We start from the raw sequence: 24,901 nt of genomic DNA on the forward strand, positions 1-24,901 counted from the left end.
AAGGGACGGAAAAGTTCTTTCCCTGTTCTAATTCTTTATATTAATACTATCGCAGTCACAATCCAACGGTGAGTGCCATGGGGAATTGTGTTGCAATACCGCAGCAGTCTGCTGTTATCTAAGGGGAAATAATTTCCCTATTTACTAATAATAGCAATATTCGCTATGCCCACCATCGTTGAAGATGCAGAAGGTTTATCAAGGCAGTAAAAAACTGAAAACTTTCATTTCTTCTCATTCGTCAAGGAATGAGCTTTCCAATGGCTTTTCCGTGCGCTCGTATTTCCAGTGGTCACGTCCTTTTTTTTCAAAACACCACACACACTCGGAGAAACGCCCAACGCATCTCCCTGCAATCCAATGCCAGAACCAAGATTTTGTCGATCATGGTGGGAAAGACGGTGATCATTTGTCAAGGAAATAACTACCATCCTTTGCCCACATGCGAAAATATTTCCGCCTCTTTTGTGTATGTGCCTTTGTGTGCAGAACTCAGGAAGGCTTATATTTCCCGAGAGAATTCTCACTTCCTCACTAATTACAAAAATAAGCGGAAGGTGTGTCTTTTTAAAGCGGAAACCCAACCCTTCCAACGTTCACAAGCAAACAAATAAATACGAGATGAGTGGACTTGTTTAAGCGTCTTGCTCGAACCGTGGCGTTCTTTGGACTAAGCCGACAATGAATGAAAAACACGCGGAGTCGATCCGCGAAAAAAAGGTCAAGAGAAAGATAAAAAAGAGTATGAAGGCAACCCATGCACCACGTAACAAGGGAGTCCGTTCATGAGACCGATGGAATCCGACACACTTCGTGTGACCCCGAAAATACCGCCAACACGAAAATTTGTTTTTTTTTGGCAAAAAATAAAAGGGACTGTTTTCCTTAACGGAATATTCTCCGGAGGTTCCCTAGAATAATTTTGATTATGGGAAAGAGAAACTTCCAACCACCACACTCCTACGGTGGACAAACTCATCATTGTAATTTGAATCATCCACTCTTGGGTCGGTGCTTGAAACAGACCCTGGAGTATGTCGCATAACTATATATGGCTTTAAAAAAATCATAAGGTACCGATTTGCATTCGCATTTGCGTTTATCTACACTCTTTCGGATTATTTCTTGAACATAAAATTGTGTTTTCTGAAGTGCAGGTTTATTTTGTTCCTGGAATTGCTTGCATGATAACGTTGTTAAAACTTGGATCACTTTTTAGTATGCTGTAAATGATTTTGTATTCCGTAAATAATTTAAGTTATCCATCAAGCATCAGAATAGTCAGCGCCTTTCCATTGCAACCTTGAAGGAGGTCTAGTTTATAATGACACCCAATCATTTTACTATGTTTTGCGGACAATAAATCTATTTAATGAAATATTTCATCACTGTAATAAACTTATTCACGTGGGTGCACGAAGTGCTAAAGAGACATAGTCAAGCTCCTGAAAAAATTATACTTCGAATTTCCGTTCCATATGAGAATTATTGTTTCTCGCGATATGCAATTTTCCTGTCTCTTATGAAATTGTATAAGATGGTTCATAAAAACTGATAATCAGATAAAATAATATTTAGTCGAAAAAGAAACAGTTTTCAATATATGCCAAGTTTCAAACTATTTAAAAAACATATTACACTTTTGCGAAATGAAGATCTTAAAGCTGAATTTTCTCACTCGTAACGTAAGGGTTACCTTGCCGACCACAGGTTTTGTCATTCGTGGTCATCGTATTTCGAGGATAACGAGGGCAGCACTGATACATTTCCACTGCGAAAATTTATTTTCAACATGAACTGGGTTTTTTTCAGAATCATATCTGGTGAACTTGCATTCAACCACGCACACTCTGTCAAATAGTAGTTCGTCTTCCACAATGCATGAACGATTGAACTTATTCTCACTTCTTCACTCTGCGTTTCATTCTTTTTTATAGCTCTCCATCACGGAATTTTTCCATCGACTTAACGCACGGCACGTAATCCAAGCAGTCATTTCGGAGAGAAGGAGAGAGATCCGCGAGGCATTTTGTTTCGCCTGCTTTCTTCCGAGTGGGCATGGCGTGCGCACGATCACTTCCCGTCCCCCCATATCCATCCAAAACCCCTCCCTGCCCCACCCCCTCGACAAATACCCGACGATAATTCTCTCCTTCGACTTGGCATTTTCCACGCGATGGCTTTCGCTCCGACGGATGAGCGGGCCGGAATTTCGCAGTCATCGCAGCGTATTCTTCGAAGGACGCGATGAAAACGATGCGAGTTGTGCACATGAGACCAGGAGGAACTAATTTCTCAGCCCCAGAGATTTAATCCAAGGGAAGCCCCCTAGACAAGGGTACATTGTGCCGTTTATACTCCGCTAATGAGCAAAAAAGTGAGCGTAATCTAAGTATGCGGCTTGCATTAGTTCAAGGTACAAGACTTTTAGACCTTCCGCTAACTTCATTACTTACAAAATTGAAACCGTAATGGGAATCAAAACAAATTCTCATCACTTACCTCAAAAGGCCATATTGCCTATATAGGCCATATCTCATGTGGCTTTGTCACTCTCAAAATTGCTTCGACTATTTATTCCTTTCAGACATATCATAACGGATAACAAATATTATTTTACTTCCAGCCTATATAAGGGAAGAAACTAAATTTAAAAGATGAAAATTGAACTTGGCGTTTTAATGCAAAATATATGATTTTAACTTAACACTTTTGGAGTCTGTTAACGATGGTGGCAGTCTGTACATATTTATGTATTAATGTGTTTTATTGAAATTTTGTCGGATGACTGCAAAACTATTAATCAAACCGAAAAAATATTTCATATTTCATTTTTGATATATATAAAAATACATATATATATATATATATATATATATATATATATATATATATATATATATATATATATATATATATATATGAAAAAACCATAAACGCAGTAATCAACCCGAAGGTCGGTTTAGTAGGTGATGGTAGAGATCACCCAGTACTAAGCCCTATACGGCGTGTGAAATTCACACATCAGGGTAGGGGGGCCAGCTCCTTTCCCTGTGCCGGTTATGGTTTCCCAATCAATTTTAGCTTGGGTGGAGCTGCAGGTGCCCAGAGTGCCTTGCCCGGGAATCGAACCCGGGACCCTCCGGTCAGCAGTCCAACGCTCCGCGTTGTCTACTGGGTCAGCCCACTGGACTACCGCGACCCACATATACTCCATTATATATATATATATATATATATATATATATATATATATATATATATATATATATGTATACATATATCAAAAATGAAATATATGCATTAGTAGAAGGTCTTTATATATTTTGAATATTATCGATCAAACCGTCGATATCCAGAATGTTTCTCTATTTTATCAATTATCTCAGTTAGAGTGTCAAAACAGATGAAGACTTACCAGTGTTTTTAAAATACACAGTCGATATATTTTACATCATTGTTTCATTTTCCAATAAAGCTGGATTTATATACGGAGTAGTTTCTTTGTATATCGATGATATTTTCTAGTCAAATAGGGACCATAGGTACTCTTTACTCATTGCTAATTTTCAAAATAAATTACCATTAGTACGGAGGGATTAATAGGGTTCCCAAAGAAGATCTTTGTATATACTTTCATATATATACTTGCACAAAACATCCAGAATAATCCTTGCTTAACTATAATGCCTAATGTCAATGACTTTTAACTACATCGTCAATATTTAAAGGAAGTATTTTTCTGCTTAAGTCTGATTTCTGCTGCTGCCGAAAAGTTGAAAGATATCGAAAAATCCCGAAGTCTGATCCTATAAAACGCATGAGATATTAATATTTTCCTTTGGAGAACCTCTCAGTAGAAGTGACTGTTTCTTAAATAACAAATCTGAAATCAATTCTCGCATTTAATGGAAAATTAATGAAAAAATATTCAAAACAAAAATACCTATTGAACAGGAAATTTAAATATTTTTCAATTGATCATTTAAATTCACTTTCTAACGTTCTATTTAAATGAAGTATTGCAAAGTGCAGGCGAAGCCATCAAAACAAAGTGCACACTGAGAACATTGTTGTTAGATGATAGCGTTTCCATCGGTCTCCGACGCGTAAATTTCTTCCATCCATAACTTAAAAGCGCACTACGAAACCATACGGAATCAAAAATATCTTAAATACATCGCACGAGAAAGAAATTCGGGAAATGTGCGACAAAGGGATAGATCCTTGGCTTCGTAGCTGAGAGAGATAAAAAAAGTGAGGGAATAGGTGGGGTTATTTGACTGGAGAGAGCATGAGGTAACTAGTTATCCCTCTTCAGTTGAAGAATTTATGTCTCAAATACAGAGTTGAAGACAATCTGGGGAATAACAGGCAAAATCCATTTTGCTCCAACTACTCATTTTCCCTACTGACTCCAAATGGATCCTTACGGTTTCCTCGTCTGCTGTCTCGGAAGGGATGGGAGAGAGGGAGATGATGCTGGAGATGGAGGAGGAAGACTGTAACAATAGCGGCCAAGGATAGGAAAGTGTTTTGGTTTGTGGATCGGGGGAAGGGGAGATGGAGAGGAGGGATGGGTGAATGAGGAAAGGGGGGGGGAGGCGGTAGAGTGGTCGTGGCAACCGAACCGGCTGGGCGAGTAGAGAGATAGCGAGACGGAGAAATATTTGTGGGCAGAGAAACGCGGAAGTTTTCGGGAGAGGCGCTCCGCAGGGGGAAGCAGACGCGCCATCTCGCACGGCGCAAGACCCTCCCCTCGGGCGCCACCGCCTCTGGAACCCCAAACAGGATCAGAGAGACGAGAGCGGACTTTCGACAGGAGCCCAATCTGTTGCCTACATTTCACGAAGGGATCTTTAAATCACCATCTGTGGGACAGAAGGATGCTTTAAATCTCATTGTAAATTCCAATAAGACGAGAAATGGTCAATGCGTAATCAGCCATTGCACTAATAATTTCGGCACCTCGTCAATGTGTAGGGCAATACTAAGCTTGAAAGAAAAATTTACTGTCCCAAAAGAAGGGGAATATAAAGGCTTGAGATACACGCCTAGCAGCTCATTCGATAATTTTAAGTATACTAGTCGACACCGTAATGTAGAGTAAACGAATTTATTTCCTCGGCATCATGCGCTAGGCCGGCAAAAAGTTCATACCAAGTGAATTTATAAAAGACCACTCAGTATCTAGATGGTCCAACAGAGAGGTTAGGCGTCAAAAATCAGGTCACACGAAGATGAAACATAAACTCAATGATGTGTCCAGCGACGAACGGGAAGAGATTATTCACGATTGTAAGATATCTACGGCAAATGGGAGGAAAGCATTTCAAAAAGCGCTCAGCGGATTTAAAAGAAAAAAAGCTGAAAATTTAAACGAAACCTCAGCAGCAAACGTATTGGCCCTAGGTCACGGAGATTAAGGGAAATAGGTCAACAGTATATTCACTCAAAAACGACAAAGGCGAAAGAGTAACCAGCTATTCAGAAAATAACAACTTTTTAAATTTCTATTTTCAAAACTCACCGGGCTCTCATCGAATATCTCCTATAGCTTAGTTAATCCTGGAGAGTGATTACCTCCTGCTACACACTCTAGTGGTGGCTTGTAGAGTACCATGTGGATGCAAATTTCTTAATTTTAATTTGAGAGTATCTTCACTACTTGGGCTGGAGATCATTGCCTTAGTTTTGATTTATTTGCTTAATATTTTACTTTTTCATTTGCTTCCGTCCTCTCCATACTTCCGGTTGCTTTTAATTCTAGGTCCTAGGAGTACGTGGCCCATTAAATCCTAGGATGGTTAATTATCTACTAAATTCTCTACAACTATCGCATCACTACGATTTCATATTATAAACGAATCAATTCCAATTTACCGGAATTCATTTTATTCCCATTTCTCGAGCTTCTTTTTACTACCTCTCCCAAGAATATGTCGGAAAGTCCTTCAAAGAACTCCGGGAGATGTCGCTGCAGTATCTTTAACGAATTAATCCGCTAATATCCATTAAAATGCAACCATTTTAAAGTATTTGCAAATATTTCTGAGTTTATGAGGACGCATTGGTAGCTCAATTGTTAAATTACCCGGCTGGACATCAAGGGATCCAGGTCCGAATCCCGGTCAAGGTGAATTTACAGGTTAACATTGCTCCATTGAAAACTGTTGTTGGTATAGAATTTATATCTGAATCTGGAACTAGCTATGACTTCAAAAACCTACACTTGGAATATGAAAATGTGTTCGCTATAAAGTTTCAATTAATTATTTGACGGTTTATTTATTTGCCTTTTAGCTAATTTAGCGTTAAAGAACTCCACTTATTTTCGTAATGAGTAATAGAAGGAATTGTGCTTCATATCGATGCGTATTATGCCATTAAGAGGGGTAATGTGCCATGAATTTCTGTTCATGTCGAGTTTTAGGGGTCAACCCAAGTAAGTAACAAAAGCCATCAACGGGTTAATAGGTCATCGTCTCATCCGACGGACGGAGCATTCCTTGAAGTATTCTCATCCCGATGCCAGAGTGCAGGTCGTGGTAACCGATTAATTCGCCGCTATCGGCATTTGAACTCTGGTCTTAGACGCGGGAAGCCAGTACACTAGCCATCTCAATCACCCTCTTCACCAAGGGTTTTATTCCTAGAGATTAATGTCAATTGAATATTAAAGGGCTTTACATCAATAGCAGACGAATAGAAATGAAGGAAATAAAATATGAGGTACAAATTGTGAAAATTCTCCCGGTGGGTCTGTACTCTTGCCTGTTGACTGTTCACGAAAGTCACACTATTACGATCCTTTGAAAAAATGTTTATTGAATTCTATGTATGCTGCAGAGAAGGGAAAGTTCTATTACTCTATAACTATGACTATAATTAGAACATATGTTAAAGACAGTTAATGGGGATGTTAATTTGCAAAATTTGCTAAATGGATCAATTTAGTTGGTAGGCAGAGACAACCGAAATGTGTGTTACGATTGTGGCGATTGAAACGAATGTAGTGAAATTTCTAGCGCATTTAGAGCGGTAACTGTAAAGAAATAAAACGGGACAGGCTGTCTGTAATATCGGCTCCGATGATTGAGGCCACATAGGCGACGCCAGGATCCGCCAGAAGGCTCTGCGGTTTAAGGCTCCCCATACCCATGGGAAAATCTCATTTTATGTTAAACCCATTCTTGAAAACACAATTAATAAAATGATAAATAATGCATTTGGATTAATGTAGATTACGAAATAAAGAAATTCAAGCGGAAAGAATACTCATTGTTTTGGAATTAACACGCTTTTTCGTTGCCAGCCGCTGAATGGGAGAGTGAAAATTCGTAACCGGTTAGCTAACGGTAGAGGGGCCTCAGGAAAGTTCCTGTATCCCTTTCATTTCCTCTAATTTTGGTTTCAACCGCCATTAAAACACTGAATTTTTAAGTGAATGCATGGCAAATTTTTAGAAGCCGGCATTCAAGTACGATTACGCATGCGCCAAAGCTTTCTGCTGTAACACTGGTCACATTTCTACCTCAGGCCACCATTTTTTTATTGAAATTAAACCGTGCTATTTTGATCACTGAAGATTTCCTGTATTTTAAACCTGAATCATGATTACAGTGGCCAAGGGAAGCCATATCTTCGAGTAAATCCAAGGCCAAGGCAATTTTATACGGTGGTTAAGCGACCTCCTTTCACTCCTTGCGCACGTACTCCATTCAACAGAACAGCTCCCGATTGAATCAACTTAACACATTCGCGAAAAAAATAGGAGCCATTCGCCTCGAGGTCCAGTCCTGATCGCGGAAATTCACCGAACGAAGTTTGGAATATGCCTATCGGGGAACTTGAGATGAGAATGAGGAATGCGAAGCGACAGATGACTTGCAAAGAGACAAAGAACACAAATCATTAAAACCGAACGACCAAACGCCGCTTCACCCAAGATTACACAACAGATGAAGATCGCCGTCATATCATTTGGCCTGACAATAAATGTAATAAATATGCCAGCAAAAAGCCACGTCACATATGATTGCCACATTCATTTTTATTTCGTAAAAATGGTGGCTCTAAAAAACTTGACAAAACTAACAAACTAAAAGGACAAAAGAAGGTTAATAGGCAAAAGTGACAAGTACATAAAAGGCGTGACTCCCACGCGATAGTGTGGATCATAAAGAATGACGTAAGCAATTAATTTTGGATCACTTAAAAAAAATTTATTCCATCCTAGGTTGAGATATGTCTTGCCATCGTAAAGCGATGGCTTGTGTGAGCTACGAACTATGCACAGAAGGAAAACTGGACCCAAATAATGACTCAGCGGTTGAAATATTTACCCAGCGAAAAACTACATTTATCCGTCATTCATCACGTAAAAAAGGTGAAAAATCGTTCATACCGAGTAGAAAAGCTTCCCAAAAGAAAATTTAGAATATGAAAATATGGAATATACAAGAAACTATTTGAATATCAGATCGGCAAAACTATTCGCGTTTATGTCTCTCAGTTGCAGTATTTTTGGGGAGACGAGAAACAGCAAAGAGAAATGTTATCTTTCGCTAGTTAGGCCTAATTTAGAGTATGCTGCTAGTAAATGGGATCATCACGAACTTGGATTGATTGCCGTAATTGATCTCGAGCAGCGTAGAGGAGTTAGATTTGTAAAACATTGTAATGATAAACTTAGTAGCGTATCCAAAATATTAGAGGAGCTAGGCTAGGAATCACTCAAGGAGCGAAGGTTAAATTACAGATAAAATGTCTTGCGCAAATAGGAAGGACGTCTCTTTAGCAGTGATGTTGGAAATATATTATTACCCCCATCGCATTACGGTAGGAGAGATCATGCCAATCAAATTTGAGATATTATGTGTAGAACAGATTTAAGATATCATTTTTTCCAAGAACGATAAGGGATCAGAATAACATTGTCCGACTGCGGTAGGGTCATATTCGAGTCCAAATTAGTCCGGTGTGTATTCACCCCTGCCACGCAGTGTATGTGTGGCTTACAGAGTACTAAAATATAAAAGATTATTTGTACCACTAAGGATAACAGGGTATTTAGGTTGTATTAGGATGTACAGGAAATAAAGATGGGGCGGAGAGTAACCCAGAGTTGACATTATCCTACTAATAACGATCGGTGCCAAGGGTTTCAGAGTTCCAATCCGACGGACGGCGTACTCACTTTAAGTGCTCTCCATATGGCACCCCGAATAGGGATCAGAATACCGGTGAAAAATTCTGCAACCTCCGGGATTCGAATCCGGGCCCTCGGATTCGAATCCCGGAGTACTGCACATCTAGCAATGTAGTGTACCTTCTGAAGTGCCAACTTTGCCCTGCCTATTATATTGGGCAGTGCACCACACCCCTCAATATCAGAATCAACAACCACCGAGCCTCATGCAAAACCTCTTCCTTAATTGATATGCTCCCTATCCCCAAACACGCCTCCGAACACAACACTCCCTTTGATAAATGCTATAGTGTATCCATCATAGCATCCCTCCCACCCTCTGATCCTCCTCTGAAACTGAAAACATTAGAGCAATCCTTCATCTGGCTCTTGGAGTCCTGGAACTGGCCAGGAATCAATATTAGGCATTAATTACCCTGCTCCAATTATATTTTCATCCCCCTTCCACCCCATCACCTTCTACATTTTCTTCACCCTTCTAACGCTGCCCCTCCAAACCCGTCCCTTCGGAATTCTCTCCCCACCTCCCCCTTCCATCCATCGCTCCAGCCCTCGTATTCCCTTCAGTTCTGTCCCTCTCTTCCTTGATAAAGGTGGTAACGACCACCGAAAATTCGAAAAATAGTGAGTCTCTTTTTTGTGTGTTTCTGTGTGTTTGTGTGTTTGTCTGTGTCCACTAGTACTAAGTGTTATATATATATATATATATATATATATATATATATATATATTGTGCGTCGCCGAAGAGCGTTCCATTTCGAAGATATATATATATATATATATATATATATATATATATATATATATATATATATATATATATATATATATATCTATATATATGTATATATATGTATGTATGTGTGTGTGTATATAAATGTACATGGCTTCAGCCCGGCAAGTCGAAAGATCCGTCCGTGGTTCAAGTCCCGGTCAAGGAAATATTTTTGCACTTATGATCTACTCGATTCCGCCTTCCCCGCCTCTCATGTGTTTGTCTTTTATACGTGTTCCTTTCCCTCTTCCTTACATTTATATCTAGGCGAATGAATATTTGTTCGCCATATGGCGTGTGTTTCGTTTGTGTGTGTGGCGCACATGTGCCCCTTTTGGGCACATGTGCGCCTAACTGTTTTTTCACATGTGTATCACATATGAAAAACATTTAACAATCTATTAAATAACTTGCATGCTTGTATACATGTTGGAGGAAGACTCAATCCAAAATAGGGGTTAAGTCACATAATAAATAAGTTATTTGTTTTGTGAAAAAAGGGAGTAAAAATGAACTGCAACCATTTACACAACATATCTCCACCACTTAAGACATGTCATGCAGAATTGAAAAGTAAGAGGGAGAATTTCTGTCACATAGACATGTAAACCATAGTATCCACCCCTAAAGTCGCAGGTGAGTTAATATGACTTCGAGACACGGCATACTGCCTATTAGATAACATAATGATATGGCCAAATGAAACTTGGACGGGCATAATTAGTAAATCAATCAGGTGGACTCTATTAAAGACAAGTCTTGAACATTCTAAAATAAATCTCAAGACATTTCGTCTTCGTAGAGTAGGTAGGATAATGACAAGAAATTATATAGAGTCATTCCAAGCGAAAGTGACAAAAGGTTCGACAGGAACGATAGTCATATTCACGAAACCAATTCTAGAAGGAAGAGCGAGCCCATAATTATTTGCTTTCTAGCCTTACTTATCAATTCCACCTTTGGGTTGATTATTAACGTTAACCCGATGACGGATGGCTCTGAAGTGACGACGCAAAGATCCCAGGCGTAGAACCAATTGCGCATTGGACAACCAATTGTAGGCTAGATCTCTGCGCCACGGGCCTATACGTGCGATAATTCAACAACCAGACAGAAATCATTGAATATTGATAAATTCAAAATCAAAGAGTTCCAACTTCAATGAGCAACAATCAATGAGTCCAAAATTAATCCCTATGCATGAAAAAACAAGAGGCGGCTGACACACAACCACAAACTCCCAAATTCAACAAAATCGTGCGCCCTCGGTGCGTTAAATTCATTATTTACTCACCATATCCGGTTTCACTTCAGTGATCTCCGGCCGACATGAGTGGATCCAATTAAAGATACTTGTATAGCGATGGCACTGGAACGAGAAAGTTGCACTCTGCGGTTTTCAATCGTCACGCAACGCAGCAATTTGGACGACTAAAACTCAGCGACTCGAAGATTGGAACACTGAAGTTGGTCCAATCAATCTGCTTACAGATCAAAGATGTGACATACCATTGAATACAGTCCCCTGTTGGTTTTATCGAAGCTACACTGGAAGAAATTTGAAAACTGATCAAAAGACTTGGCTTGACAAAACTTGACTTCAATTAATCACTTTTGGCTATGAAACTCTCCAAACCTATCGCCATCCTTTCTATATTTTAATTTGGACCAACATTTTTATTCGTAACTATCTTTCCAGAGTGAATTTCCGGAGTTGTGCTGAAGGTAGCACCAGGATATGGCGTTTCATACAATTACGATTTCATTTCACCAGTTTTAGGGTCACCTGCTTGTTTTGGGGGTCAACCATCTAAGCATGAACTTGATAAGTTCCTTGGACTCCCGTCAATTCGTCGTGACTTGTGGACACTTGTTCGCGGCTGTCGGGCGGGGAGATTGGTATGAGTACATGAACCTCATGCCTAGGTGGCATCGTGCTATTTTCAGAGTTATCGAGGGCTGGACTCATTGCCGATTATAACTAAGTGATAGTGGATTCACACTTCAGATACTTTCTAGAGCTACGTTTTGACTGACTCTCGTTCAGATCGGTATTTCACTCATTATTTTCGCTCTAGGACACACATTATTATTATTTTAATGCAATACAATATTTAAGAACTTAAGGATGTTACTAAATGCCACAATTAATTGAAACTGACCTTGAATTTATCAATATAAGATAAGGAATTAATGAAAATGTAGACGATAATTTAAAATTAATTTACATACTCGAAAGATTTAATCCCAATAATTTACTTAGAAAATACATGGTTAAAGGTGAGGCTTGAGAGGCCGTTACTATCTCTGAACAAAAACTTCGAAGGAGTTCTACTTTTAGGGCATATTTTTTAGTGATTTCACCCGCTAAAAGATTATCTAGTACCTCGAAAAATTCATAGCAATCAAGGGCTTTATAAAACACAGAAAAAATGACATATAAAGGAAAGTGTGCCGAAAATATACCGCCTTTTTTTTGGGACAACTCGCCAGTCACTGCGGCTAGGCATGCGGACACAGCTTTCATCTAAAGAAGGCCTATATGTGTTTAACTAACCGTTTTCGTGTCCTTTGTCACCTTTTTAGGTTACCATAAAATATCGAATGACTTTGGCATTTTCCAATCGGTTAGTAGTTCAGTTATTCGACGTAGTTTGAAAGTCTAATTGCACTGAAAGGCTTACGAAAGCCTAAATCTAAGTAACCGGTGGTTAATACCCAATGTGGCAGTTTTATAATGTAACCTTGACATAGTTGAACCATTAGAAGCCAGGGCGAGTTTTAATATTAGAAGTATGCATCTTTTAAATGAGAATGGGTGACTCCTATGGCTTGGAATCATTATCGGAGAAACAAAGAATAGGAGAGTATTCCGCTTACTTTAAAACGATAATGAACTCATTTACTGGGATATTGCGCCACAAGACCATTTCACAAAAGCAATAGATACTGAAAAATCTCCGTTTCCTTTTATTAACAACAGGAGCGAAGGAAAAGAGATTTCCGGCTTCAAAGACCGGAAAAGAAAGTGGTTGTGATTTGTAGTGAGGAGAGGATGTCAATTAAGGATCGCATTGAAAGACACGGGAAAGGTCAAGCCGCGTAGAGGAGCCCCCTCGATTCCACCGTAAGATGTACAATTCTCTTCTTCAAATCAGCATCTCCAAAATCGCTGATAATTTATTTTGTCTCTTATGACGAATGTCCACGCTGATATGCTTAAATATATTTAATATAATTCTACAATACACATATTTAAATGTACAGCCTGGGGGCTACAGCCTTTAGCTAATTTTAACGATGCCATATACGCCCTTCGTCCAGTAATTGTCGCTCACATTCTTTTAGACTCACTTTAGACTGAATAAAATGCTCCAAACAAAGAAAAATGAGACTGATGGTTTGAAAGAGGAGGGGGATGATGACGCTGCTGTATAGAAGAGAGCGAAGAAAAATACGAGCGCAGTAGGGGGGCAATATGAAACTACAAAACAATCGAGAAATGGCAATGATACGCACTACATACTTGACGCGTAAATCGCATACTCTAATGCATGATACATCTAAATAATACCCCGTAAGCCACCGCAGGGGCGTGTGGCGGGGGATGTTAGGTCACCACCCGTAAAAGAGGATGAAACCACATGCAAAACAAAAAATCATGCAAGCCTACAACCACAGAGGTGCAATGATTCATACAAAAATCTTTAACTTGCACGCATGCAAATACATCAAATAACTACTATCAACTAACATACACATATACATGCAACTACAAGTGTAGTAAAAATCTATCCAATAGCATGGGAAATTAGAATTAAAAAGTAAGAAGGGGTATTCTACAATCAAATGTACATGCAAATATATACATTATCCTGCATAAGCTAGCTATACTATATACATACTAGATGAGCTATTATAGATTAAACATCGCCAAAATTTGTCTAAAAGTGAAAAATGGGAGGCAAATTGACTAACGCGTTATAAAATTATTAAACTTCAGCGCCAAGCAGATCAATGACTAAAGCGATTTTGCTTTTATACACCAAAAATTCATTCATACATCGGGCCCGGTGGCGGCCGGACACCGTCTCCGCCTGCCAGCCCAAAGGTCGCTGGTTCGATTCCCGTCTTGTTGGGTATTTATCCACTAAAGGCTTGAATGTTTGTAATTGTCTCTGAATAAAAAAATAATAAAAATTTGAAACGATCACGTAAAAGGATTGAGACAAGAATGAATTCAGCAGTTAAAAATGATGAGGCAATGATATGAGAGAAAACGGTCCAGGATTTAACCTAAAATAATATCGCCATATCGGAATGAAGTGCATTTTTTGTGATCTGGATTACAGCGCATCAAAGCGATAAGAGGAAATTTTAATGCCAACCATATGATCTATCGGTGATTTGTGGAAATATCATACATTAGTCAATTGCATTGCTTTCATATGAATAAATATATTATTTAAATGTCGTGCATTATTTATCTCAATAGTTTCAGCCTCAACTTAGTGGAAGTTCATTTTAATAAATGAAAAAGAAACACTTTGTTCCAATCCACCACTTTATTTCAGGTACTAGTTTCGACGCTACGGCGTCATCCTCAGGTACATCCTCAGGTGTCGTGCATTATTCCTATGAAAATGCACGAAAACAAGTGATTTCTCACATGAAGTTTAACTATTTAATAGTTTAAAAGATAAATCAAAGAAATGTTTCGGAGTAAGAACCAGGACAATGCGATCAAATCATTAATTTAAAACTAAGAGAGACATTATTCTTTTTGTCTAAGGCATTAAGTTTCCTTTCATTCAGAATTTTCTATTAATTACATTTCTGCACTGGAATATGAGAACAAAAATGTTCACGCCGCAATAAAACTTGATTCTTAAAACTTGATTGATAAAACTTCCATCTCAGGGTCAGCAATACTTTGACTCTTTTTCAAACTCAAACACACTTATGAAGAACATTATAACGGTGATTAAATGCCTATTCAAATAAATTAATTAAGAAATATGGATTTGCAATTCTACATTTATAACTAAAATGCAATCCGCATTTTCACTTGTAAGTATCACTTCAACTCACTAATAATTACAATTATTGTGCTTACTGACATTCTCATGCATGCTAATGATCAATATATATCCGTATGATACACTATAGGAACATAGTTGAAAGTACTAGATGAAAACACCAATGTTCACGTAGATTAGTCGCTGGAACCAATACAGTACAATATGTATCAGCGAGGCTGAAGTTCTGATGGCTCGAAAGGGAGGGTTGACCCGTCGGGGTTGGAATGACTAGGGTTCCAGTACATCATGATTTACGCAAGATACTTTATTTCAGTCGCCTTTTCTTCAATGAAGGATTATATGGAGGAATTTATATTACAACTTTAATGCAAGGGTATGTTTTTTGCTTTTATGCAAGGGCATCGTTTTGCAATGATATGACGCACTCTGGGGCAACATTTTTCTCTACCAACTCAGAAAACATTAATTGAGAGGGCAATGGATGACTAGGTTGCCAATGGTTGGCAATCGGATGACCCTTTTATTTTGACGTTCGAACCTGTTATTGATGATCTCTTTCCTTAGAATCGTTTCGTACGTCTTTTACAATGTGAGTTAGTGATGATGTTTCAGCTTCGTCTGTATTTCATCTTTTTAAGCCTTTTTTCTTTATTCAATGTACGCTTACAGTTTATTCATCACGATGATGCAAGTAATCATTCATGTAAATATAAAATGGAGATTTTTAGGTACACGAAATACATATTTTGGTCTCGTTCCCATTGTTAATTTTACAGGTGAGTCACTTTTGTCTAGAACATTGAAACGTTCTACTTTCCTTACATTTCTATTTCTTAAACGACTGAAAATTACTTGAATACCAGATTAAGAAATTGTTCACACTATCGAACAATTTTATTTCATTCCTCATGGGCAGAAATTTATATATTTAATGAATATAACAACATTAATGAAATTTATATTGAGTTTAAATGAGGGACGTCGCTTGAGAGTATGACAAACTCCATGCATAACTCTTGATAGAGTCGAGTTCATCTGATTCCTTCCGTAACCTAAAGGATAATACCTAGAGCCTTAATTCCTCTTTCTAACGGCCTTCAACTTTTTATAAAACCAAGTGACAAAAAACTGAGTTTTCTCGGTTGGTTAGAGAACTTTGTACTCAAAGTGGTAAGCACCTTCCTAGTCATCCGGCTAAATTGAACCTCTCGTCAATTAAACACGAGTTCAAATTGCTTGTTACGATGCGGCAAATGCATGCACATACAAAACAGCGATGAGAGAGGGACCTAGAAGTATTAATTGTTTTTTTCCCACCCCCGCAGCGATCACCAGAGTTGTGTTGGGCGTCCGACTAGGGTGCCTCGATTCGGAGCATGACGAAGCACGACAAATGATCAACGCCGTGCTGACCTTCTTCCGCAACGTGGGTCACCTGGAGCTGAGGGTCCCCGTCTGGAGGGTCTTCAACACGCCCACGCTCAAGAAGTACATCCGGGCTCTCGATGTCATCAAGGAGTGAGTCAACACCAAACGATTAGCTTAATAAATAAATGAACTAATATGCAGATGCCAATCATATCGGCACGCCGTCCTTGGAACTTGGTAGCATGCTTTTCCATTATGGCCACATTTACTATTCTCCACGAGATATAACTAATATATGAATCCAGCCATGTTTATTATTAAGGAAGATAATGCACTCTTGATTTCTATACATTCACTTAAAATGACGCCTGTTAAAGTCGAATGAGCGTGAAATGCTTCTATGTTGAGGAACAATTACCGGGGTCTGAGAAATGGGATGACATCTAAATCGATCAATTTAGACATTTCTGCGTATATAAATATTCGTCATGTTATTCGGCATGTTTTGTGGTTCTCATGAGTTTTAATTCCTTTTCAGAAGAGTCGCAACAATTCCTTTTCACTTTTGACTATTTGTTATGAAATGATGATTATGTGAACCACATTAATGTTTACGCTTATACCCGAGAATCAGTTGTTTCCTAAATATTATAATTTTTTTCAATTTCTCTAGGTGTGAACCGCATTAATTTTCAAAATGCTAAGACAATAAATAAGAGAGTAAATGTTTTTATACGAGTTCTTAGGCTGCATGATGATTTTATGATAAGCGTTAAGGCAAAAGGAATATGAATAGGTTTAACTTATATTCGTAATTTTGTGCCACGGGTTATTTAAATATTTATTTCCTCTCCAGTAATTAATATCAGTACACAGTACTAAAATCATATTGACATTTGCAGGCTTCACCATTCACTTTGTGAGACTCAGAAATAATAACTCATTGTTTAGTCACGCTGTAAAACGGTGACAAAGTATACGGGATGAGGTCAATAAATGAAACGAACCATTCACTTTGTGACACTCGGAGATAATAACTCATTATTTACTCACGCTATAAGATGGTGGAAAATTAGACGGGATAAGGTCAATAAATGAAACGAAAGTTGCCCGAATGCATCGAATAACTTATAATTTTGGCGGAAAGAAAGTGAGTTTCCATGACTGGCGTTCCTTCCGTCATGAGCCCATCGCGCATGTCGAAAGCAAAACTTCTCTTATTTCACCACCTGCTTCCTTGATTATCGGCGCTCAAAGCCCAAAGTCTCACTATTTTCCGCTAATCCTGTCATACTTCAACAGAAAACGAGACCATGCTCTTAGAGACGGAAATATCTGGTTTGAAGTAATACCAAAATTTATTTCGGTAGACAAAGCTTTGCATGGAACAGTTTTGGACTTGTTTACACACTCATGAAATAAATTAATTTTTTTAATCAGGAAAAGATATTGTTTAGCTTTGCAGTATGTTTAAATTCCATTAATTTTATTTTTGTTTACGACATTCTGAGAATATATTTTCAGCTGTGGATTTTTGGTAAAAAATGAGATATTTCAGAATACTAGGTCAAAGAATTCGTACATCCTATTTCGCGAGTAGCAGTTCAATACTTTCTGGAACAGGGAAAGGATCCCATTCCCCCGATCCCAAGTCCCAGAAAGTATTGAACTGCTACTCGCGAAATAGGATTTGCGAATTCTTTGTCCTAGTATTCTCAAATATCTCATTTTTTTCCTAAATTCCACAGCTGCAAATATATTCTCCCTCCTACCCTGATGTATAATAAGAAAAAATAATCTTTTTTAAACAGAACTATTGTTGAATGGAACCAGCTTCCTGGAAGTTTTGAGCCCTTCCCACCCAATTTTACGAGTTTTAAGAATAAGTGTAAAGGAGCCACTGGGTGATAAACTTCATTGATCAGAGATAATTATACTAATGTACTTATTAAACTATTGTTTTTATGTGATGTGGACGGCGTGAGAAGTTGCATTGCAAAGGTGAATAATGCATTAATGGTGCATGATTTTGATCGATATATGAAATTGAAGAGTGCGTGATTATGGACGGAGTGCGGCGATGGACGGAGCGTTGTAGGTATGGTGTGGACCTTGCCCTTGTGTGATGCCAAAGGTGCGGTTGGTTACATTAAAGTGGCATCGTATATAAGAGCATTTTTGTCTCATATCTGCTCTTCTTGTGTATGTAAGTATGCACATTGTTGACTAGTCTTGACCGTTGCCACCAGGATAATTGCCTAATTACAGCGAGATTTATATAATAATAATGTGTACATTTCACACGTCGCTGTATTGGGTGAACTCTACTATCAACTACCAAACCGACTTTTGGGTTGATTATTTTGTTAATGGTTTTCATGTTAAAACATCTATTCTAACAAATACTCGTGGACCACATTCTAGAGCACGCATACTAAAATAAATGTTAGCTATAAATGAAACTCATTTAAAAAATTTGTGAAGATGCTCATTTTACCTTTTTAAAAACTACTCATATTTATCTAAAACTTCTCCAAAATCAAGAATAGAATATGCTAAAATGATAACCCACTGAAATATTCGCAATACACTACTCCTAAGTCTCTTAGCGTTAATGAAAACTGATTATGACTGAACATAAACGACTAATGAAAATGGGCTTGGACATGACTTTCACTTACCCCCTTCCTCTGAAACTGCCATGAAGCTTCTGTCTGGAAGCCTAAGGCTAAGTTGATTGATTTAAGAGGGGTTGATTGATGCAAATGACGAATACGCTACCTCAGGACATGAAAAAAAACTTGCTCAACTAACAGTCGCCATTCACTTACCTATTTAGAAATGATTTAGGAAATGTTTTAAGACGAATCGCTATTTGAATGACAACTCAGTGCCATAAAAATATCCTATAACTCATTAGAAAATTAGGAAAATCTTCATACAGTAACTCGCAGGCAGTAATTAACACTCATGTTCATCGTACGAAGTTTCTTCGAAGTTACGGCTGGATTACTCAAGGTCTAAAAGAATGTATGGCCAGTATGACAGAGCTAAATATAATTCGAGTAAGAAATGAATTACAAGGGTAGTGCAGATATCATTTGGATACAATAATCTGAATTCCATTGGGAAAAAAATGAGATTCTCTGGCCCACGTGACTTCTTGAACGATAATGTCTCTAATTTGAGAATTTCTTGGCTAAGCTCGGTTAGGCTGATGGCATGGCGACAGAGAGCGGGTTTCACTAGGACTCCTTTGGATATCCATATCCTGTACATTATGCTGTGAATATGCATAATAAACATTCAGGTTGATATTTTATTTCTGTAAATAGAAATAAAGTCATCCCAACACGTTGGAAACATTTATTCGGAAGAATACGTTACTATTACCGGTGGTGTATTTTTATATTATACATATTCTTAAAATCATTAGAATCATTCCATTAACAAATTGATTTTTAGCCTTTTGTGAAATACACTTGTATTTTCTTATCTAAAGGCTTGCCTAGATGGTAAAAAATAGTTTCCCGCTTTTATTTCGCCAAATGTTATTAAAAATGTCTTATCAATGACCATTCCGACATTATTCTGCAAATATTTACTCACACTGCTACCTTCACCCATTTTCACATCTACATAATGCCCCGCAAGCCGCCGCAAGGGCGTGTGGCGGGGGGTGTTTGGTCACCAACCGTAAAAGGAAAAATGTATGACATGGTATATAAGTTACGACATTACTACAACTATGAACAACATTGCAATCACAGCGTTTCGACATTTGCGACCAATGTTCTCGCATTAATTTCTTTATTGTCATCTTTTGAATGCGTAATGAAAACATGATCTCAATGGAGATAAAATTTAATGAAACATTACGTCCCCATTCCCATCGAAGTAGATACAATGTTTTGAGATACGTATGACTTAGAACGTGATGCACGCGTGGATTGAAAAGGACCTCTTTTAGCCCCCAAATGTACCCGCATCCTCCAGCAGCTCACTCCAACAGCCATCCCCGCTGCTCTCGGCATTCACCCCACCCGCGGTGAGCGGTGTCATTTGCGATCGTGCCGCATGGCCAGTCACGCGTAAGCGCTAACCACTTGACATGCATCGTAAAGCCAACAATCCGACAGTCAATCTTTATGCTCAGCTAACGCATACATAGATAAACATTGGCCATCTCTGTGAAAGAATAATTACACTAATGAGAGAACATTCCAAGCATACTATACTATACAAGCATGCTATATGCATACACATTAACTGAGTCGAGTTTCTCAAACTGATGAAGGTAGCTAGGAGCACCGAAAATTTAAGTGTTTTCCTTTTTTCATTCCCTTCATTGTATTGACTGTGTCACATTCTTGCGGTAAAAAAACGCGGTGATGGAAAAGTCGATTTTCTGTTCGCCGCCGTAGACTGTTGGCTCCGAGATTTTCTAAAGATTTACATTCTAAATTCTTCAGCAAATCGCACGATATATATCACTTTGCGGAAGTCGGTGGCGAAACCATTCAATTTTCTTACTTCAGGAAATATAATAACTGATAAAAGCGACAGTAATTTCATTATATGAAATATGGATACATAAAATTTGATTTCAATTAATATATATTAAATATTTTAATTTCATTTAAAAATATTAATATAGTTGCAAAAATCTTTGAAACTAAGTATTATTTATGCCAAAAGACTATTTCGCAGGATCATATTGTCTTGAAGTCCATACGTTTTGCTTGACAAGAATAGCAATAGTATCGCTTGGAGGATTCATAGAGAGAGAAGATTCACAGAAGAAGATTCATAGTTACTGTTGAAGGTAATTTTCCTTTTTTGAATAATATAATCAAATTTGGGACTCTCTTAATATGTAAGAACTATGATAAAATGAACAGAAATTATTGGAGAATCGCAATGGAAAATTTCCTCAGACAAAATAACCATAATTGGACTTTTGACTGTGTTCGATTAAAGGTCATTGGCCGCCGTTTCCTTTCGGAGTGGACGAAGTCAGAAACAATCTGATTTAAAGGGTTATTCTCCGCTACTGTATCGGCAACTGATCAATCCAAAAATGACATCGAATAATGTAATGGTATTTAGTTAACATAGATTAATTTAATGCACAGAACTGAAGCAAACTTACATTTAAATTTTCATAGACTTCCTTCTTCAAATTTATTACAGGAAAAACTAATTTGTACAATTTAAAAAGTATTAACAACGTCGCTTGAAAAAAATAGTTAATTCTTGGAGACGAGAATATAATAGTAGGAAAGCCGAGGAAGGTAAAATATAGTCAAAATAACCGAAATGAAAGGGTAAAAAAGGCTTTTGGAACTCTTCGATCAATAACAATTAGTATTAGTGGCAGCAAACACAATCTTCCAGAACTACCCATAAAGGCAATAAATTCCTCCTGGTAATAAATTTCTCCTGGAATCTTCTACGTACTTGTACGTAGAAGATTCCAGGAGATGTGCATCGCAGAATTGAGTCTACATTAAAGAACAAAAATATTTACGGCAATACACGGTCATCTAAAATAACAGGACGAAGGAACATTTATACACTCGGAGATGTTGAAACGAACGTTAATAATCACGTGAAGTACTTGGCGGTCTCACTGCGCGGTCTGAAAAATGCACCGGTCGCACTTGTCAGAAACGGATTGCATCTTGTGGGACACTGTGGGAAGAGATTTTGTGGGTGGATATTTATGCTAACTGCATTGGAGTTTGGAGATGTGGGTGTGGAGAGGGTTTTAAAAAATAAAATGGAAATTAAGGAAAACATAAGAAAAGTGCTTGTTAGGGAAGCGGGTTATGGGGAGAAATTTGAAGGGAGGAAAAGTGAATGCAGGTTGTATTGAGTATTCTCGAATATAAATGACTCTGGTAGAGGAAAGAATGCTGGGAAAATGAGTTACAGGAAGAAAATGTTAGGCGCATAGACGGAATGAAGGGAGGTAGAAAGTACGTATGTATCTGTGTATAGTCCATCATGTTAATCTTGGGAATGATAATTGAGGTGGTTTCCCGTTGCCTTCCTCAATAGTGTTTTTAACGTGACACCATCACTTACTGGCCGCCCCACTGGGGTCAGACGCCATTGCAGCCGCCTCACTGAGGAACAGACGCTGCGTGTACTACCTTTCGTCTGGCTCCTAACCTTCGACCTATCTGGCATGGGTGACCCTACCAGGAGCAATTATTATTACTCCCGCCAGCACAGCTCTAGGGGTCATCGGAACGCACAAGCCCTTCCACCACGTCAAGGTTGTAGTCCGGGGAGGGTACGTATGCATAGTATGAGGAAAATGGGTTATTGTAATGACAAAGAGTTAAGTGTCGTGTTTAGGGAGCTTAGTTCACGAAGCCCATCCAAAACCTAACTTTGACCGATGGACTAATGGTAATGAAATTGAATGCATTAGACTGATATTATCAAACCTCGGTCCTCCATCCTGTAAGATAGGCAGGCCCCTGTGGCCTGTTCTCTTCAGTTTTAGTCTCTAATATGGGTTGTCACGCCACTTTATTATTATTGTTAAATCGAAGCTGAAAAATATTATATGAAAATTATCGTTACTATGGAATGAAATTGTGAACGATCATTTATGTTTTGAAAGGAAGCCACTGAATGAAATACAAACTTTTTAACTCAAATTTATCTGGAATATTGTCTCCCTAGTACCACCTTGAAGAACGTGGGCGTGGCCCTGAAGCAATGGGAGTCTCGGTCACCATCCGAGGGCGGATACGACCCATACAGTTGGTCAGACGGCGATTCACTGCTCCGGCACGTCTTCACGCAGACTGAAGACATCCAGGCGGCCAGCGTGCTCGCCGTCGACATGCTGCTCGTCGGAGTCGATTCGGTGCGTGTGGGCCCACGAAGGTTTTTTACCTTGTACCTTTTCTGCTTTCTTTCTTTTCACTTAAAGCAGTCCGAATGAGCCCGAGAACCAGCTATTCTTGAATTTTCTACGGAAGCATATCATTTCTGCAAACGTTTCTAAATCAACTGTTTCTACTTTGAAATCGATTTCATTTTAACATTCTACGAACAAAATCTTAACGTAGCATCGCTTAATGCAGAGGTGAATAAGTATAATTTTAATTGAGGTTGAGTTCTGAGTCAAAATGTACGTGATTCAAATTGGCGAAAAGTTCCAAGTCATGCTGTAAATATTTGTGCAAAGTTTATATTTGCCTTCCGTTTTTCGCTAAACAATTTCTAATATAAATACCAGAATTATATAATTTTAATGATATAATTACAATTAATGCGCGTTTTAATTTACCTTACTCCTATTTGTCCAATTCCACGTTCTTTTTAACAATTTACTAATGAGATTTCTCTATTTCCTGTGAATGTGAAAGATTAGATGCACATCCAAGTTTCAAGTTCATAAACCCGTATGAATACTAATACCGATTCAAAACTTCAAATCAAACTAAGATCTTTCCATGCCGCATTTGACGGATCTTTCCCACGAAAATAAAACATTTTCCAACTCTAGGAGACAATACATTTTGTTCAGAATGATTGTTTTGTTAAAATAATTATTATCATAACTTGAACTAAATGTACTCATCCTTAATATTTCTGGCTAACCATAAATATCAAGAAAAACAATTGAGGTGTAGCATGGGGAAAACGGCATTTACACGTTAATTATGTGAAAATATCAGGATATTGAATAGCTGAAGCGCGAATTTCGTGTCGTATATAGTATATATAGCGTAGAAGAAAGAAGTGGTCTCAAAAAAGTTCTTTTATATTAGGTAATGAAAAACTACGAGTTTCGAATCCGTGGAGAAATGAACTGTATTTAAGGTGGACTAAATATAATATAAAATCTTAAATGTAGAATGGACTCTTAAACATGTTTTTTTATCCACAGCATCTTTATCCTCTGCTTGAATAGGAAGTAAGGTGAGAAAATTTGAGCACCAGTAGTGCACTGCCCACTCGCTCCCCCCCTAATCCAATCATCCTAGCTACGCCACTCCTCTAATCCGGGGTTTTCTACCGAGTGCAATAAAATCTTGACTCCTAAACGTGGCTATGTGTGAATTAATGGCTGAAAACTAACTGATATACCCACAAGGATAACAAGGTGCATGAAAAACAAGATCGAAAATTTGACCAACCATTGTCCGGGCGAGGGACGTGTGCTGCTCGGTGATGTTTTTCATGAATGTGATATACCCGGAGATTTATTATGTGAATGCATGTCTCGAATATCCCTGATGAGTCCTCCTCAAAGATTCGTCGCGAAACACAGTGGGAGTCAGAAACTAACAAAGCACACTATGTCGGTGGGTTGTCCCTAAACTGACTAAAAGTACTTTGAGATGAGGGTACGACTACTGCAAACAACTCATCTCTTGCTATAATAGGGTATTACATATAAGTTCAGACAAAGCGCAAAAAAATATGCTTGTAATAAAAACGGCAAAACATTCTTTCAAACGATCATCCATCTATTTT

General features: G+C 38.2%; 1 protein-coding gene across 2 annotated transcripts in view; it reads left to right on the forward strand.

The window, feature by feature from the left end:
* Cyp49a1 (Cytochrome P450 49a1) overlaps positions 1-24,901 on the forward strand; it is a 106,068-nt gene that overhangs the window by 70,943 nt on the left and 10,224 nt on the right. For both annotated transcript variants that reach the window (XM_071596496.1, XM_071596497.1), the window contains exons 6-7: positions 16,354-16,546; positions 23,096-23,282. In XM_071596496.1, the coding sequence (XP_071452597.1) occupies positions 16,354-16,546; positions 23,096-23,282 (380 nt within the window). The remainder of the gene's footprint in view (positions 1-16,353; positions 16,547-23,095; positions 23,283-24,901) is intronic.

Source organism: Hetaerina americana, unplaced genomic scaffold (assembly GCF_022747635.1).
Source record: "Hetaerina americana unplaced genomic scaffold, ioHetAmer1.1.p SCAF_8, whole genome shotgun sequence".
NCBI classification, from domain to species: domain Eukaryota; kingdom Metazoa; phylum Arthropoda; class Insecta; order Odonata; family Calopterygidae; genus Hetaerina; species Hetaerina americana.